We start from the raw sequence: 19,163 nt of genomic DNA on the forward strand, positions 1-19,163 counted from the left end.
TTTTGTTAGTATTTCAGAGACATTCTCCGATTATTACATGACCAGAGAATGTCTCATCACTGCACTGGAACATTCCTAGTAAATCAAATATTTAACTTATGTGATAAAAATGTAACTTATGGAACAATAAAAGCGAGCAGAACAAAGTACCCCTTAATCTGAATGAGATGCAGGATGTTTAGGTAAGAGGTAAAAATTCAGACAAATCGATACGATTGTTAAATATGGTTTTATAAAAGTAAATAACAAGGAAGTATGAGTTGGCCAAAAGCCAGAGTTTCGAGTCAGCCGAAGAAGTCCAAATCATACCATTTTTTTGTCTTGCAGTTTAAGAAAATCGATCAGTTCGTGTAAAATCACAAATAAGATCAAAGTCCCGTGATATGAGGTTGGGGTAGATATCAATATGTCATAAACAAATCATCAGTAAAGACAATCGTTCAAACAAAGAAATAAATGGAGAAGTAACGGGTTACCCGCTCAGACGACCAATGTTAAAGGCACAAAGACAATTTGGACAGTTCAGGAAGTTGGCGGGCCAGACAAATTGATACAAAAATTAACAATTTTACGTGGTCTTGAAATATAACATTCGCTTGACAGACTGTGGATTGAAGCTAGGACTTGGTTATAAACTGAAGCGTAGTAGGGCGACGTGAAAATCAGTGACAAACAATTTCTTTCCGTAGTTCAATGCCTAAGTTAAATATTTCCACATCCGGATCTTTTTTCAGCGTCCGGATCTTTGAGAGAAATGACTGAGGTTCAGAACGTCAAAGTTTGGTAAAGAATAGTTAGTTACGTGAATAACAGAGCCACAAACGAACGGATACGTGCACAGCGGATAAAGGCTTGAGACGATTCCAATAACTGCAAAATAATAAATAAAGAAAGTCCTCCTGGAATCCAAAAAATACAGTAATATTAGCTAGTCTCCTAAAAGCTGCTAAGAAATGGTATGGCTCCATTCCATTCGACCTAATGCAAAGAAACCGTACACACAAGGCCAAGGACACAGAGCAAAGGTCCGCACGTTCAATGAAAATCTGTGAGTTCAGCTATTTCATTTCCGCAAACTGGCCACTCAGCAAAGTTATAGATCTTTCATGTGATCGAAACAGCCAATCAAACGATAGGAATTTTACACGTGACGGGATACGAAATTAGAGTTGGTGTGCTAAGCTGTCAACAGCTTTGCGGGTAAGGTGTTCGAATATCACAGCTTTTAAAGTACTTTGAAGCAGATCTGTAGGTTGTGCTTGGCAAGCTAAAAGAGTTATATATTGTTGAAAGGAGATGGGCCGAAAGCAGACATTGATCTTAATGACGACACATCAAACAACATTGATTCAAGAACTGGGAAACAGGATTGAACTTTGTTTTGAATGGGTTACTATTACTTTGTTAGTCTCCGTAAGTGGCAGGAAGCATACAGAGAAGCAATTCGAGTTGGCGGAAGTATCGTCAAACAAAATGTTGTGCCAATAAATTGGATTAGACAAATAAACAGCTGAGAAAGTAACACTCAACAGCATCTTATCGATAGGAAGTTGTGTTATAAATCTTTGTGTATCAAGATTATCAAAACGAATTAATAACAACTATTAACCAATGATATAGCCATATAGGCGAAAAACACCACATCAAACTAGGCAATGTAAGAATTTATTGGGTCGCCGTCATTCACGGGCTTCCCTGTGGCATCAAAAATTTGCACAAGATCATCCTCAATGGTCGAATGGAGCAGGCGCTCCTTCATCAATTTCTTATTCCACAGCAAATGTTACACTTTCGCGCGGCTTTATTTACGCGATTCATACATGATATATTTAAAATGTATGTCTACAGTTAAATCTGAGGGCGCGGCAAGTTATTACATTATTGTGATTCACAGTTTATGATTCTTAATTTAAAATTTAGTTGATGGCGCTTCCACTAAATCGCTCACCCAAATTTTAAGAAAATTATTGTAAAAAGGCCCTGAGGGTATTAACGGGTGATACTCATAAAATATTTGTTTCGACCGTCAACGAGTCCAACTCGGCACGCGTTCTGGTAGGTTATAAACCTACAATAATGAATAAGGGTATGAAAGTAATTTAATTCGGTGCATTTTGGACGCGAAGTGCGCACCGGAAGACAAAATAGATGTAAAAGGTTTACAATGTTAATCAAATTTGACAAAATGATAAGCCGATCAGTGCCGACCAGTAAATTGCAAGCTGTACAAAAATTTAAAATTTTGATGAGCGCGTTACAGTCCAACTATTGAATTGTAGCGCAATGCGTTACTGTACCGCGCCGCGCACTCAATGAGGCTTCTCACAGCTAGATCGGCGAGATGCGCTACTGTGCTGCGCCGAGCTGCGATGAATTGACATCGCCAATTAGCTATTAAACTGTCCAATAGTGCATCGGGATATATTAACCGAGCCTTCTCGCTTGCAGTGGTGCGAGACCGCCGAAGGCGGCAAAGGAAACAAGCGCGTCACGCAGTACGCGTATACACATCGCTATGTCAATGATCCGCCTGTATCGTAGAAACTCTACAGGGGTGAAATTGTAGCGCGATGCACTACTGGGTCGCGCCGCGCATCAAATAATTCTTCTCACAACCGCAGATCGGCGAGATGCGAAGGATTGACATCGTGAAACAAGGGTGAAACAACGATGGGAATCACGACGTGATACAAGTGCTTTCCACTTTCGCGCCATTTATAGTGTACTGTAGTGCAGGTGTGTTTGTTTCACAAGCCAGATGGCAGGTGCAGCAGGCGCGAGCTATAACTGCAAGCGCGAAGGCTCTGATTAGAGTAAGGATTACATTGCATTGCATTGTAAGCATGTAACATGTAAAAGTTTGTAGTGAAGTTTTAAGGTAACAGCTGCTAAGCACTTGTATGTTGTAGGTTTATAACCTATCAGGACGCCGAGTTGGATCGGACTCGTCGACGCGGTCCTGAAACAAATAGTATCACCCGTTAACTTTGACGGATGTTACTCGTCTAAATTTCTTCGAAGTAGCGCGCGCCGCTTTCTTCTCGATGGCAAGAGCTACGAAGTAGCGCGCGCCGGGCCAGATCATTAACAATGGTCAACCGTTAGCTGAGCACCCCCAAGAAACCTTACCATTAGGGGCCTAACTTCGGAAGTAAAAGAAATAGAAACATTTGGTTTTCAACAAAATGTCCGTCTCGTAAAACTAAAGTTAGCTCTCCAGGAGCCAAATTCAAAACAATGTAGATTTTCAATTCTTGGGAAAAGTCATATATATTTTAGGCCTTATAAAACTGCGCTGCTTTAACTTTGCGGAATCTTGTTCTCTGATTGGCTGAATCGTATCACGTGGTACGTGGTTGTAGGTTTACAACCTACCAGGACGCGCGCCGAGTTGGACTCGTCGACGGTCCTGCCAGCGATGGTCAACACCAAAAGCGCGGCGTACTGCGCGCGACCAACTATTTCGCCCGTACAATATATGGAACAGATATTTTACGAGTATCACCCGTTAAGGTACGTGGTACAATTGCATTCTTGGAATAATTGAAGCGTGCAAATGCAATGAACTAACGAGCGCGCGCGGAGTTCAACAATGAACAAGCTGTGAAAAGGCGATCACCCTGTAGTAATATCGCTAGCCGGTAAGTGGTAAGGTCTGCTGGGCCGCACAGTTTTACCTGGGGACCTCAGGCTATCATGTTCATAACACATAAACAAATAGAGATTCGGCGGAATAACAGGCTGAGCGCGGCCCGGCCCAGTAACGCACAGTTAAGTTAAAAATTGCAAATAAATATGTCAACTCTTCCAGATTGAGCCCTTTGGCTAGAGAATATTTTCTTAGATATTTTGGACAGTTTTTAATATTGGTAATGCTAATGAATTTTAATTGATTGATATGTAATATTTAGGCCCGTGGCCAGTTAACACTATTCCAGATTGTTGCGATGCATGAATTAATTCGATGCGATTGTCAACACCTGAAAAGTTAGCCACATCCTCGAGTACACAGGCCATCCAGCCTTTTCGGGTTTTCACTCTCGATCGCTTTCCATGGTTAGGTTTCCACTCCAGTAGAAAATCTGTCTCTGGCATTCTTACAACGTGTCCATACCACCGTAGTTTTGTAGAACCGATGAAAGTGTCTATAGACTTTATGCCAGCACGCCTTTGAACTTCATCATTGGAGACATGGTAAAACCACTTTATCTTCAAGATTCTTCTCAGGGATTCAGATGGAAAACCTCAAAACGCTTCATTTGCTTCTTAGTAGTGTTCCAGACTTCAGCTCCTTATAACAGGATAGTGATAAAAGCAGCCTTTAGATGCGGATCTTGGTAGGTGTTTTTTAGTTCTACTGTTCCATATCTTCCAGAGCTGGTGGAACGTGCCATTGGCACGCTGGATCCTGAGGTCAAGATCTCGGTCGATAGTACCATTCCCACTAATGTTGGCACCCAAATAGACAAAGTTACTGACCTGTTCAACAGGTTTCCGCTCCACTGTCAGCTCAATAGTGTCTAGACAGAAATTGAATATGGGGCTGTGGATGTGATTGGTTTCATATACTTATAGAAAACGTAGTATTCTGCAGATTTGAAGGAAAATATGCGTTTTGTTGCGGCATACAGCAAAAATTGCGATTTGTCACAGAGAATGGGAGAAATCGAGATTCCTCACATGCCACAATTTCCTTAATTAAAAAATTATTACCTACTTGTTCGAGGATTCCATCACCAAAATTTGAAAATTCGATTTTTGGGAGGCCACACCCAATCAAAATTGAATTGCTTATACTCGTGTTTGCGAACATGTTAGAGACTCCATTGTTACATATTGTAATTATGTATAGGTCATTTAATCCTGAATATAATCTGAAAAGATGGTGCAAAACGGATTGAAAATGTCAAAGTTATCAAGCAATTTGTTTATCTCGTTAGCAAAATAGATTGGGTAATCAATGATTAGCCCATTACGCAGTGGCGTAACGTTGCCTGTTGGCGCCCCCCTGCCGAAAAAAGCGCCCCCCTGTTGGCGCCCCTCCCCTTTTGGTGCCCCTCCCTAAAATTGAACAAATTAGGTGATTTTAAAGAATACGCTGGTAAAATCTCTAAAAAAGTGTGTATCTAGAGCAAAACGCGCAGTTTTGCTAGTACTTTAGTTAAGTTTTCGAAAGTGTCCCACATTCAAACGACGATTTGGCGCCCCCCTAAGACGGCGCCCCCCTGCACAGCGGGGTCAGCAGGGCCTTTCGTTACGCCATTGCAATTATGACACCGTAATTGGGCTCTCTGCACGATTCCAGGACAAACGTAATTTAAATGGCCAAACACAATTCAAACAAATTTGGCTCGATCCGACTACTGTATCCAAACTATCATAAAAAAGCGAAAAATAAAACCTTCATTTGAAAAAAATGAACACAAATATTTTTCGATTTGCCAAATTCCTCGAACCAGTGTAAGTCATACCAGAAAGAATTATTTTGATTGGGCCTTCAGTGACTGAGCTATTTAGGCCAACGTATGGGTACTGACTTTTGGCCCCCTGTATTATTGTAGATGTTTTATTACATCTAATATTATTTTTGCTTTATTACATCCAATATATTATAAAATTCCTACTATTAGGTGAAATGTAAGGCCATGCTGTTCTCAACGAAAGGAAGAATGTAACTGACGAACTATGAGCTGGTTCAAAGCATCACTTAGCCAATATGCTCAGGATGCCCTCAGTCAAGCTCAAGCATCTATTGATAGGGCTCTTGAAATAGAGCCGGCTCAGGACCCATTATCAGGTAATGTCTTCATTTAAGTATTTACTATATAAGCCAAAAATAATGATTTATTGAAAAATTTATGTTGAACATGAGTCTGTTAAAGGTTACAATCATTTAAAAATGACAATCAACTTGCTTCATATTTGTATGTTAGTTTGAAATTCCAGGAAGTGCACCCGTACCTAAACCTAAGCCAAAGAAGCCTCGCACACCACCACCATCTAGACGATCAGAAACAGTTAGAAGCGCTGACAGAGCAAGGATTTCTGACAAACCAAGGAGTTCTGAGAAGCCTACAGCTGCTGCTGATAATTGGACATCATGGGGTGCTAGCACTGTGAATAATATTTTTGAGAGTAAGTTCAGAATTTTACACCAGTATGATGACACAAATAACTTTTTCTTTACATAGTGATTATATTATCACTTCGAGATGGCCAGGCCTACTCTCATGCTGTCTATAATAGGTGATGATTAACTCTGAAAAACTAGGGACAACTGGGGAATGATCCCAGAGCCTCGACATTTCGCGTATCTTGCTCTACCAATTGAGCTACTGACCCTGATTCTCAGAGCGAAATCACCACTCATATACAGCACAATTTCATGCTTTGTGTGGAATATCATTTATCAGTTATTAAGAATATATATTTGCATGTATCCACACTATATTTACATTACACGTTCAACGTTGAACGTGCAATGTAAATATAGTGTGGATACATGCGAATATATATTCTAAATAACTGATAAGTGATTACATTAGTTAAAAATGAATATTAATTTTCACTGCTGAATGGGCTTCTTTTCATAGTAATGATAACATAAGGTTGTTCCAAAAATTTAGATTATTGATATCATTACCATTATTCAGATTCCTTTTCGTCTCCTGGCGAAGAAAGTATTCAGAAAAGGACTCCTCCAACTAGAAAGAAATCTAATGCATTAAAACTAGGAGGACACAAAAGAACATCCCCTACCAACAATTTGCGCGGTGACAAATCACCAAAGCCTTCAAGTAGACGTACAGATAGACAATCTCAAAAGACATGCAGCACAACTGGTCTAAATCTTGTAGAGATCAACATCAACGATCCACCTGTTGAGACTGAAGATCTATTGAAAACTCACAAAGATTTAAATGAAGACGTGGGTACTGAAGAGCCCATCAGCACTCCAATTTCAGAACAGGAGTTGTCTTCAACTAAACAATTGGAAGCTGATCATGAGCCGTCTGAAAAACCAATCAATGATGCGCTGTTAAATGAAAATGAATTTACAGCTACCTCTCTCATTCCTACACCTCTAATGAATGTTTCAAGCTCCGGAACTCTAAAATCTGTATCCAGTTCTGGTTCATTGCAAACAATGGAAAACTCAGAATCAGTTCCTCCTGCTGACAAAGCAAACGACAGTCTCAGGGCAGGTGATGTTCCTGATAAAGACCCTACCACTCCAACGTTATCAACATGCAGCTCTAGTTCTGCCCTCTCAAAAAGTCTCATGGTCAACAGTTCGTCTTCAAACAGCTCTGAACAATCTGCTGCAATGTCTTTTTGTACTATAACTAATGAGCCAATACAACAGCTTGTTGTAGATGTTGTTGATGAGGTGTCAGAAGATTGTGTTAGTGTCCCGTCTCCAGAACGTGGTGGTTGGTCTGAAGACGAGATTGACGAGATTGATGTCGACAAAGCAAGCAGTGACCAAGATAGTAGGTCATCATTTGAAGTCACAGAACACAAGAGATGTTTGAGTATCGGCAGTACAGCTAGCTCTTCAATTCTTATGTTGCAGTCACCCTATGATACCACAGATGGAGACAAAAGTGATAAGAGTGATATCAAGAGTGATAAAAGTGATGAGAAATCAGATGAAGATTCAATGAAAACCCCAACTGACCTACCTGCTCCTCCGACACCTACATTGGAACTTGCACATCAAACAATCGTGGAGGAAGTACCAGCTAGCAGTGTTCCTGCACGAATCATAACTTCTCCAACCCACAGTGATCAGAGTGATCTCATGGTTATTTCAGAACCAGACACTGCTTCAAACAACGAGCTTATGAAACTCAAGGAAATACTTCATGCAAGGGAACAGAGGCTGTTCAGGATGAATCATGAGTATGTTCAAGTTCAGGATGAGCTGCAAAGTGAACGACAAAGAAGTCATAATCTTGAGCAGAATCTTAATCTTTTGAGTCAGAAGCATACTGTTTCTGTGGAGAGGCTTGAGGATGAACTGGCTGCTATGGATGATCTTAAGAATCATCTGGAGGAAGAGATACAATCTATGAGAAATCTTGGCGATATAAATGAGCTGAAATGTGAACTAGATGAAAAGGATCAGCTCATAGAGGAGTTAACCATGGAGGGAGAAAAGTTGGCCCAATCAAGCTTTAACAGCAGCAATAATGTTAAAAAACTTCGACAAAAAGAAAAAGAGGACGAAAAAATCATCAAGGATCAGTCAGAGAAAATAGAGTCCCTCTCAAGAGAGATTGAGCAATTGAAAGGGAAGATGAAAGACCAGCAGGCAACCGTTCATGAAAATGAACAAAACATATCAGAACTGAACTCTATTATAAGCTCCCAAAGTGAAGAGCTCTCAAACGCCAGAACAAAACTAGAAAACTGCGAGTCAGAAAATCTTGCCTTGAAAACCAAAGTGGACGGTTTCCAACTAGAAATAAATTCTCTTCGAGATAGAAACGCTCAAGCTGAATCACGGGCCAACCAAGAAACCCTCAGTGCAAACATAAAAGCAAAAGAACAAGCCCAAGCAGCGGTGGAACAGCTGCAAGCCAGCACTGACTTGACCATCAAACAGCTAAACTCCCAAATCGAGGAGCAGCAGGAGGTGATTGGTCGGTTGGAACAGCAAGCTGTCTGGCGAGAACAACGTCAAAGGGACCAGATTCAGGAGCTGCACCTACGCGTTGAGGATGCAGATGGGCGCAACCAGGATATTTCAACTTCGATCACTGCGTCCACACAGCCACTTCTCAGGCAGATTCAGCTGTTTAAGGAATCTCTTGCTAATCAGCAGGCTAATTGGGAGAGAATTGAGAATGAGTTGAAGGATAAGCTGGATCAGGCAAGGTCGGAGTTATCTGGTTCAGGTGAGCTTCAGTTTTATTCCATTCTTATCTGAAATTAATCTACAATAATTTGAAATGAAAATTACTAAGTCAGGCTTATTTATTAGTTATGATTTTTTGTTTGTTTTAAGGTCCATAGTTTTAAATGAGAATGAACCTTAAAATTAATTAGTATTCGACGAATTCTAGAAGGCTAGTTGTATCTTTGTAATTTTCACAGTCACTGAAACCCTGAACTATTTTCAGAGATGGAGAAACGGGATTTGTCAGACCGACTGCAAGTAACAAAGAACAAAGTTTCCACCCTACAAACCCAAGTTGACAACACCCGGGCTGAGCGCAACGAACTAGAAGTAACCCTCGAGGTCGTCCAAAACAAACTCTCAATCCTGGAGGAAGAGCGCAAGAAAGACACCAACAAATCCGACAGTATAAAATCACAATTTGTGCAATCTCTAGAAGAGAGCCAGAAGGAGTGTGATCATCTCCGTGAGGAGTTACTCCGCATGCAATCATACGTTCGGGATCTGGAATCCAATAAATCAGTGATGAGTGAGGTGGAAGATATTGCCAGCAGGAGTAGTACTCCCCCTATAGAGTTCACGTCTCAGACTAATATCCTGGAGAGATCCTTATTTGGAAGTAGCACTCCAATGTCGCCGACTCAGTCTATACCTTCGCATTCTTCGTATCTCATGGAGAAGATGGCTTCTCAGCTCAAACAGTCACAGGTAAGGGGTTTATGTTTTGATTGTAGCGTTCATTTTGATTATTTTGGGGGGATTATTTTTTGTCTACTGATCGAAACAAACATGGTTCATTTCCTCGCCAGTATCCAGATATATAAGTTACCTGATAATTAAACCATCTTGAATTTAAGACGAGCCATAATATTGTAATAGTGGTTGTCATAGAATAGAGATAATATATAAGCGTTTTATCGAGTTAGGCGATGGTCAGGGGGGCGGGGGAACCCCCCCCCCCCATGGTGAGATTTTAAGCTGTAAACTGATTCACTGTTGGCACATGTCCATTTCTAATACAATTAACGTTGATAAAAATAACCTCATGTGTTTGAGCCGATTGGCTCGGTCACAACACGTACTCAAATTACATGTGCTTTAGATTTTAACTTACAATTCACTTTAACATGTCAGTTCATCCTAAACAATGGTTTACATTTTTTACGTCGAATTTAACTAAGATCACGCACAAGATGTCATCCTGACATTCCCTTCAAATTGAACTAATATCATACCACTAACAAGATATTATCCCTCTCAGAGTGAACTAACAAGATATTACCCCTCTCAGAATGAACTAATATCATACCACTAACAAGATATTACCCCTCTCAGAGTGAACTAACAAGATATTATCCCTCTCAGAGTGAACTAATATCATACCACTAACAAGATATTATCCCTCTCAGAGTGAACTAATATCATACCACTAACAAGATATTACCCCTCTCAGAGTGAACTAATATCATACCACTAACAAGATATTACCCCTCTCAGAATGAACTAATATCATAGGGGGGGGGGGGGGGGGCCAATGGCATAAATGGAGAAAATGGAGAATTACTCATAGGTTTTTCCATTTTCTCCATAGAAATAGTCTCCATTTTATGCCATTTTATGCCATTTTATGCCATTGAAAACCTGAAAAATTTAGAATTTCGAGAAAAATTATTTTAAAAAAAGATATTTTCGGCCAATAATGAACAGGGTATCATGAAACATGGAGAAAAGTGGTTTTCAGAAAAACTTTGAAAAATTTTGACTTAGAAAATTTTCGGTCCAAGTCATTTTCGATACGTACCTCCCGTATCGAGAGCTCCCGATTCCGAGCTCTTGTTGCAAAGGGGAGGCCTGCCTTCCGAGATCGCATTATCTCGAGTCCAAAATTGTGTATCGAGGGGAAGGTGTGGACTTCGAAAAAAATATTTTCGGCAAATAATGAACAGAGTAGCATGAAACGTGGAGAAAAGCGGTTTTCAGAAAAATTTTAACCGAAAAAATATTTTCGGCTTATAATGAACAAGGTAGCATAAAACGTGGAGAAAAGTGTTTTTCAGAAAAACTTTGAAAAATGTTGACTTAGAAATTTACCCCTCGGTACACAATTTTGGACTCGAGGCTTCCTCCTGGTAATACGTTCTCGGAAGGCAGACCTCACCTTTGCAACACGAGCTCGGAATCGGGAGCTCTCGATACGAGAGGTACGTATCGAGAATGACTCGGGCCGGAAATTTTCTAAGTCAAAATTTTTCAAGGTTTTTCTAAAAACCACTTTTCTCCACGTTTCATGCTACCCTCTTCATTATTAGCCGGAAATATTTTTTTAGTTTTTCGGTTTATCGAAGTCTGCACCTACCCCTCGAGGCTTCCCCTGGTAATGCGATCTCGGAAGGCAGGCCTCCCCTTTGCAGTGCGAGCTTGTTTCGACTTTCGAGGATGTAGGTCTCACTTCTCAGTGCCTATTACTCTCCCCTATTACTCACTCCTGCTGTAGCCTGTAGAAATAACTTGACACTAGGCTTGAGTAATTATGAGTTTGCCTGAAGTGTGCCTCTACTAACCTAGTGTAAGCATCTAGTAGCCTACTATGAGCTTTCATAAGCTTGTTACGCCCCTAGTTAACGTAAATAAACATGTTAGGATGTCCAGTTTAGGTGTTAAATGGTGTTAAAGATGAAATTTCGAAGACAAAATTCATGGCATAAAATGGAGAAAATGGAGAATTACTCATGGGTTTTTCCATTTTCTCCATGGAAAAAGTCTCCATTTTATGCCATTTTATGCCATTTTATGCCATTGGCCCCCCCCCCCCAATATCATACCACTAACAAGATATTACTCCTCTCAGAGTGAACTAACAAGATATTACCCCTCTCAGAGTGAACTAACAAGATATTACCCCTCTCAGAGTGAACTAATATCATACCACTAACAAGATATTACCCCTCTCAGAGTGAACTAATATCATACCACTAACAAGATATTACCCCTCTCAGAGTGAACTAACAAGATATTATCCCTCTCAGAGTGAACTAATATCATACCACTAACAAGATATTATCCCTCTCAGAGTGAACTAATATCATACCACTAACAAGATATTACCCCTCTCAGAGTGAACTAATATCATACCACTAACAAGATATTACCCCTCTCAGAGTGAACTAACAAGATATTACCCCTCTCAGAGTGAACTAATATCATACCACTAACAAGATATTACCCCTCTCAGAGTGAACTAACAAGATATTACCCCTCTCATAGTGAACTAACAAGATATTACCCCTCTCAGAGTGAACTAACAAGATATTACCCCTCTCAGAGTGAACTAATATCATACCACTAACAAGATATTACCCCTCTCAGAGTGAACTAACAAGATATTACCCCTCTCATAGTGAACTAACAAGATATTACCCCTCTCAGAGTGAACTAACAAGATATTACCCCTCTCAGAGTGAACTAATATCATACCACTAACAAGATATTACCCCTCTCAGAGTGAACTAACAAGATATTACCCCTCTCAGAGTGAACTAACAAGATATTACCCCTCTCAGAGTGAACTAATATCATACCACTAACAAGATATTACCCCTCTCAGAGTGAACTAATATCATACCACTAACAAGATATAACCCCTCTCAGAGTGAACTAACAAGATATTATCCCTCTCAGAGTGAACTAATATCATACCACTAACAAGATATTATCCCTCTCAGAGTGAACTAATATCATACCACTAACAAGATATTACCCCTCTCAGAGTGAACTAATATCATACCACTAACAAGATATTACCCCTCTCAGAGTGAACTAACAAGATATTACCCCTCTCAGAGTGAACTAATATCATACCACTAACAAGATATTACCCCTCTCAGAGTGAACTAACAAGATATTACCCCTCTCATAGTGAACTAACAAGATATTACCCCTCTCAGAGTGAACTAACAAGATATTACCCCTCTCAGAGTGAACTAATATCATACCACTAACAAGATATTACCCCTCTCAGAGTGAACTAATATCATACCACTAACAAGATATTACCCCTCTCAGAGTGAACTAACAAGATATTACCCCTCTCAGAGTGAATTAACAAGATATTACCCCTCTCATAGTGAACTAACAAGATATTACCCCTCTCAGAGTGAACTAACAAGATATTACCCCTCTCAGAGTGAATTAACAAGATATTACCCCTCTCATAGTGAACTAACAAGATATTACCCCTCTCAGAGTGAACTAACAAGATATTACCCCTCTCAGAGTGAACTAATATCGTATCAAGAGCAGATCAGGAGTTTGTCACTAAGCAAAGCGTCCTTGAGCGCGGAAATTACTAACGTCTCCAAGAAGTGCGGTGAACTGGAACAGAAGATCGTGGACCTGCCTTTGATTAAGAAGGAGAATAAGGTGGGTATTTATTATATTATTTATTTAATTGTTTGTTAAATTGTTTGTCAAATAATTTTTTTAGAAACACACCATACAAACTGTACATAAAAATTAAGGTAACGGTACTGAAGATATTATGACACTATTCCTCCCGTTGTTATAAAGACTTTGTTTTGTTGTTAAACAATTCCCTTCCACAAATATAAATTTTTTAGTAAAAAACACGCAGAGTCACTCTAAGTCTAAAAGAAAATGAACCCTTCGCACGACTTTGGATCGGATTAAATTTTGGCTCAAGAATTGGATCATGAAAAAGTACATTTAAAAAAGTACATTCACATACCCTTATATACCAAACCAATTTGGTGTAAAAATACAACATTTACCACATTTTGGTTATATCGTACATTGTGCTAACATTTATACCACTAAGTTTTATTATTACTGTAAATTATATAATTGTGAGATGTACTGAGTAACACACACAACAACAGTAGTGGTTCGATGTGGTGAAAGTTACTGATACCATTATGGCTGAAGTGTATATTATTATACATATTTATTTATTATTATGTATATTTTATGTAGGCTATTTGCATACTTTTGTTCGTGTTGGACGGAGAAATGATACGACCTTGTAATCACAAAAAATCGAAAAAGTATCCATTGAAATTTAAAATCAATAATGATTCTAAAATGTATAATCATTGCTTACACTGAAACTCATAACATTATAACTGATACGATCTCTCTAAAGTGAACCTCAGTTCCGCTTACAGGCAGGCTGCAGATGTGGAGAGGGTCATCGCCATTTCTCATTTATTTTTGGAGGTTCAATTTTCGCTATTATATTGAAGGCTGGTAAAATAGCAATAATCATCAATTAATTTCGATGATTTGACCATTCACTAAAACTTGTCCATCGATAAATGGTAGTGAAGGCGATTTTTTTGCTATCATAGCCATTTATTTAATTCTTAAACTTTTTAGCCATTTCACCAAGCGAAAATTACATTCTCCATTTCTTTTTTTTAAAGTGGCGATGATTGTTCCAGACATATAGCACTAATCACAAAACAGTACAGAGAAATCATCATAAATTTAACAATTCTTCGTGAGCATTAATATTCTTATTTAATAAGCACACTTTGCTTACACCCAAAAGATAACACAGTGTGAATATACGTGAGCAGTAACTGAGTAACTTGGAATTTTTCATATACACAAACTACAATGAGTCCATGATGCGGTTTTTTCTTCCAAAGGAATCTGTTCCGGTAATTATAATCTTTGGAATGATAAACTGCACCGGATTTGATGTTTGAGCAGTTGCGGTGATAATGTTCATTTCCATTCCTTCGCCTGGTATATCTTGTGTGATATCTGAAGCTAACCCTAGAACTGCAAGTAGATTACTCAGCCTCAATTGGAGGCTAATGAAGAGTTGTTTTGTTTTGGTAAATAATTGTTTTTTGTCCCCGTTTATAAGCGGATTTATGACTGAGTTGATGGGTAGTATGATTAACGAGAATATGGGATATGTTGAGGTTGCATCGATCTGTCCAAGGGAATGTAATCCACAAACAAAAATAAACGGTACCCAGCATATGAAATCTGTTAATATAATCATCGCAATTTTTCTTTGGTCCTTTTTCCTTTCTCGAACCAACTGCATTTGATCGATTTCTTCCAGTTCCACAGTTTCAGCCGATGTTTTTGTTTTGACAATGATGAGTCCATAGCAAAAGCAAATTGTTAAGAAGCAGAACAAGTTGACTCCTAAGCAAAGCCACACAAAGGCTTTTTGTGGATCATTGTTCTGGACGAAGTACTTGAAAAGACAAACTCCGTCTGTACCATAAAAATGGATTTTCTTTCGGTCAAGAGTCCCTTTGTTGTAATCACTTGTGAACATTTCGTCAATCAGTGAGTTTATGCGTTGCCATGAGGTATCATCTTGTAACCTTAAATTCCCATAGAAACTTTTTATAACACCGATGTGAGTTTTTTTATCCACATACGGTAAAAACAATTTTACATTAGGGTTGTATGTCATTCCGTTAACAAACAAATCTTCAAAAGAGGATAGAAGAGGCGCAATAGCTATCATAAGGCTTGGAACAGTAACAATCATAATCAAACCAGCGATTTTCGATAAAAGGTTTTCTAGCATACTAAACTTTAAATTAAAAACTTCGAACAAACGGAACATGCTGAATGAAGTCATCGAAAATAGGGATATTTGTGCGCCAAATGTACTTACCACTCCTAGCGATGAACACATGGTGCTTGATAACCAGACATATTGCTGCTTGCAGTATCCTTCTCCATAAATGATGGAATCCATAATTGCAATGCAAAGCAGGTAAATACCTGTGAGAAGATCTCCGATATTGATGAGCAGCGCAAATGTTGTATTGATCACAGTGTTGTTTACTCCAATGTTTTTGGATAATGATATAAAATTGCTGATCATACGCGTAATATTTAGTATGACTGCAACAACCCCAATGATCCAACTGACTACTTTAAATAAAATCCCTGAAATTATTTGCCTACCACAGTCTTCACCACATTCATCCGAGTAGTCAGAGCATTGAACAATGCCGTTGCACATTTGTGTGCTGGGAATGAAGTCTCTGGTCAAATTACAAGAAAAAACGTTAGAACAGTTTGTTTCATCGGAAAGGTCTCCACAATCGTCCACTAGATTACAAACTTTGTCATGAGTTATACAATGTTCGTTTTCACAACGAAATAGTTCCTTTTGTAAATACCTATTTGTAACACTTATAAAAGCTAAACTGGTCCCATCACGTGTGACAGATATAACATTATCTTTAAAATTTTCACCTCCACAGGCTTTCGTGAGTTTGGCGACTTTTAATGGACAAACCAGAGAGTGTAGACATCTTTTTTTGCAGGTCATATAAACGTATTGCTCACCATAAAAGCTTTTGCATTCATGTTTTTTCTCTGGTAGAAAGATTGACAACGCACTTACTCCTAAAATGCCGGTGTCTGGGATTTGGAAGGTTTCATGAGAGCACGATGAGATGTGCTGACCCATACTAAGAGCAATTCCAGGGAGACAGTATGACACAAATTTTGTCGGGAAATTCTTAATGTCCTTCCATAGGCGTTTATGATAATACGCTTTACTTATAACATTTTTGGATGGTCTTGTTTTTTTACAAGCAGCTTCTTCCACTGAGCAGGTGTTTAAGCCATTACACATACTCTCCAGTTTCACAAATCCAGTGGTCTCTGGCCCACACTTGAATACATTTTTACAAAAATGACCTTCTGGCAAGTATCGGAACGAAGTGCCAACTATGCAGGTCGGCCAGAGGTTCAGTTCATCTTCACCTCCGGTACAATCCTGAAATCCATCACTAAGCCACGATATGGGCAGACTCAGAGGCATATCATGACGATATCTGCGGGCACACGTTCTTTCAGTCATTTCATGACATTCCTCCATATTTTCATCACTATGATCAACACAATCAAAATTTCCATCACAAATTTGATGTTTATGAACCTTGCATCGGAAAGAAGGTTCTTTGCACAGTACATCGAAATGGTCATCACACAAAGAGTTTACCAGAGGTAAATCCATACAAATGATTGTAGGAGACAAAGTTGTCATAAATCCGCTTATAGGACATGTCAAGACAGCTCGCTTTGCGTCCGTGCAATTCATTTGGTCAAAATAATTATTGCATAAAGGGATGACATTATCATCGTAGAACATAATATGTGATATATTTATGACAGAATTTATGACAGAATATATGGGGTATTTACCTAAAGCTGCACATCTTGTAAAATTGTGAATTGGTATCGAAAGGAAATCGCTAATATGCTGATATGCTGATATGCTGGAAATACATATCTGGGTATCAGATTTCAAATCCAAGTCAAAACAATTCCTCTCGTCTTCCCCACCATCACAATCCCACACTGAATCACAAATTTCAATCGGTCTCACATATGTTTGTGTTTTTCCTTTTTTGCAAATAATTCCATACAGAAAACCGTTGCAAAATGCTTCGTCGAAACAATCTAGAGAATCGCAGTGTAGGTCGCACAAAGAAATGATTATTTCAGAAACTTTTGGGCAAAAGGCTTTCATATCACAAGAAACAATTGATTGAAACAGTTTGTCATTTCGCGTTTTATCGCAAACCCAACTGTAATCCATAATTTCATGCCATTTTTTACCTCTGAAACGTACATTGGATGTATTGCACATAGTTGCATCGTAAATACCATCCAGGTCCTTCAGTTTATACTTTACTTCTTCATTAATCGAATGCAAAAGAAGCTGGTAGTTGAAATGCTTATCATTTGGGCATATTTTAGAAACATAAACTTGGTATAAGTTCTCATCCTCGTATAGAGATGGTTTGGAGATAAATGCAAGTACATAAATGACTGTATAGTATGTTTCTGACCATACACATTTCTGAACGTTAAAAAAATGATTATAAACACATACGATTTGAACTGTTGCACCGTGATGTAATTCCTTGCACTGTCCTGAGATAAAATGTTTGTTCTAAATTTATGTTGGAGACTTGGAGAGGAAAGACTAGCTTGAACAATTCACGATAATAATCGAAACCCTAATTCACTGCAAGCCCTGATTTACTGCAAACCCAAATTTGCCGTGGCTGTTAGCTTTCTTTCAAACTCCACGGTAAATTGGGGCTTTAATGTATCATCATCTACAAAAGTAAGTAATACTGCAACATCCAAACTTCTAAGGCATCAGAGTCCAAGATCCTAAATATCGTTCACATACTACGTAATCACGTTTTGGAAAATGTTAACCCCCCTCCCCGTAGTCAATTTTACACACAACTAGGCTATTGTGTCAAAATTACACTAGCGTAATCACTTGGAAACCCCTTTCCCCCTCGGCTAATTACGTAATATGTGAACGACTACTATGCGAGCACGATGCGTCCTAAAATTGAATTATGCGAGAAAAATGCTGACGGAAGTTGTCCAATCTTACCTGGTTTAGGGTTGCACGAAAGAATGATATAGGGTAGTAATTCTCCAGAAGTAACTCTTATGTTGTATGAACAATCATCGAACTTCATCACTTCGTCCTCACAATGGAGATCAGATATAAGAAGGTAGGGTGTGTAGTAACCAATTTCTGCATAACTATACAATTTCTCTTCATCCATATAGTCCACCCAGTCTACAGAAGTTTCAAACCCCAGTTCTTGACAGATAAGGTTGGCTGCTTTGTTGGAAAAATTTTCTGCAACAACTAAACCAGCCTGAGGTTGTAAATTGTCAAGAGCTTTTCAAAGTAAGCATCCAATTTAATGTTATTTGTTTGTTACTAGTTAGAGTTTTGAACATGGTTCCTCATTTATATTTAAGTAAGTTCAGCATATCACTTACAATAAAAACTGTAAAAACTTTCATAAAACTAGAAAATTACCCCAAAACTGGCAGAAGCAGCTTCAAGAATTCCGGAGGTTGATTTAGCAGGCACGTTTGGTCCAGTCATCAGTCGAAATTGTAGCCTTTCTGTGGGTTTTCAACGTTACGTGTTTATTTTAAGGGTCATGTAATTTTGCTCGTAACTTTGAAAGGTATTATAGAATTTCTTTAATCGGTATGAGAAAACTGTGCGGACATAGACGAGCTTTTAAAGTTTAATGACAAGAAGAGGGTTAATCACGTGTGGTTAATCACGTTTGGTTAATCAGTAATCACGTGTGGGTAATCACGTGTGGTTAATCACGTGTGGTTAATCACGTGTGGTTAATCACGTGTGGTTAATCACGTGTGGTTAATCACGTGTGGTTAATTACATGTGGTAAATCAC

General features: G+C 38.8%; 1 protein-coding gene across 2 annotated transcripts in view; it reads left to right on the top strand.

Moving 5' to 3' along the window:
* Positions 1-19,163, top strand: part of LOC134824167 (TATA element modulatory factor-like) — a 77,829-nt gene that overhangs the window by 55,995 nt on the left and 2,671 nt on the right. Inside the window, exons 2-6 of one of the 2 annotated variants that reach the window (XM_063835913.1) lie at positions 5,631-5,797; positions 5,947-6,135; positions 6,654-8,903; positions 9,129-9,613; positions 13,178-13,324. In XM_063835913.1, the coding sequence (XP_063691983.1) occupies positions 5,686-5,797; positions 5,947-6,135; positions 6,654-8,903; positions 9,129-9,613; positions 13,178-13,324 (3,183 nt within the window). In that variant the 5' untranslated portion in view covers positions 5,631-5,685. Of the gene's footprint in view, positions 1-5,627; positions 5,798-5,946; positions 6,136-6,653; positions 8,904-9,128; positions 9,614-13,177; positions 13,325-19,163 lie in introns of those variants that run through there. The other variant, XM_063835912.1, reaches the window with a different exon arrangement.

This window comes from Bolinopsis microptera, chromosome 12 (assembly GCF_026151205.1).
Source record: "Bolinopsis microptera isolate Bmic1 chromosome 12, MBARI_Bmic_1.0, whole genome shotgun sequence".
Lineage (NCBI taxonomy): Eukaryota > Metazoa > Ctenophora > Tentaculata > Lobata > Bolinopsidae > Bolinopsis > Bolinopsis microptera.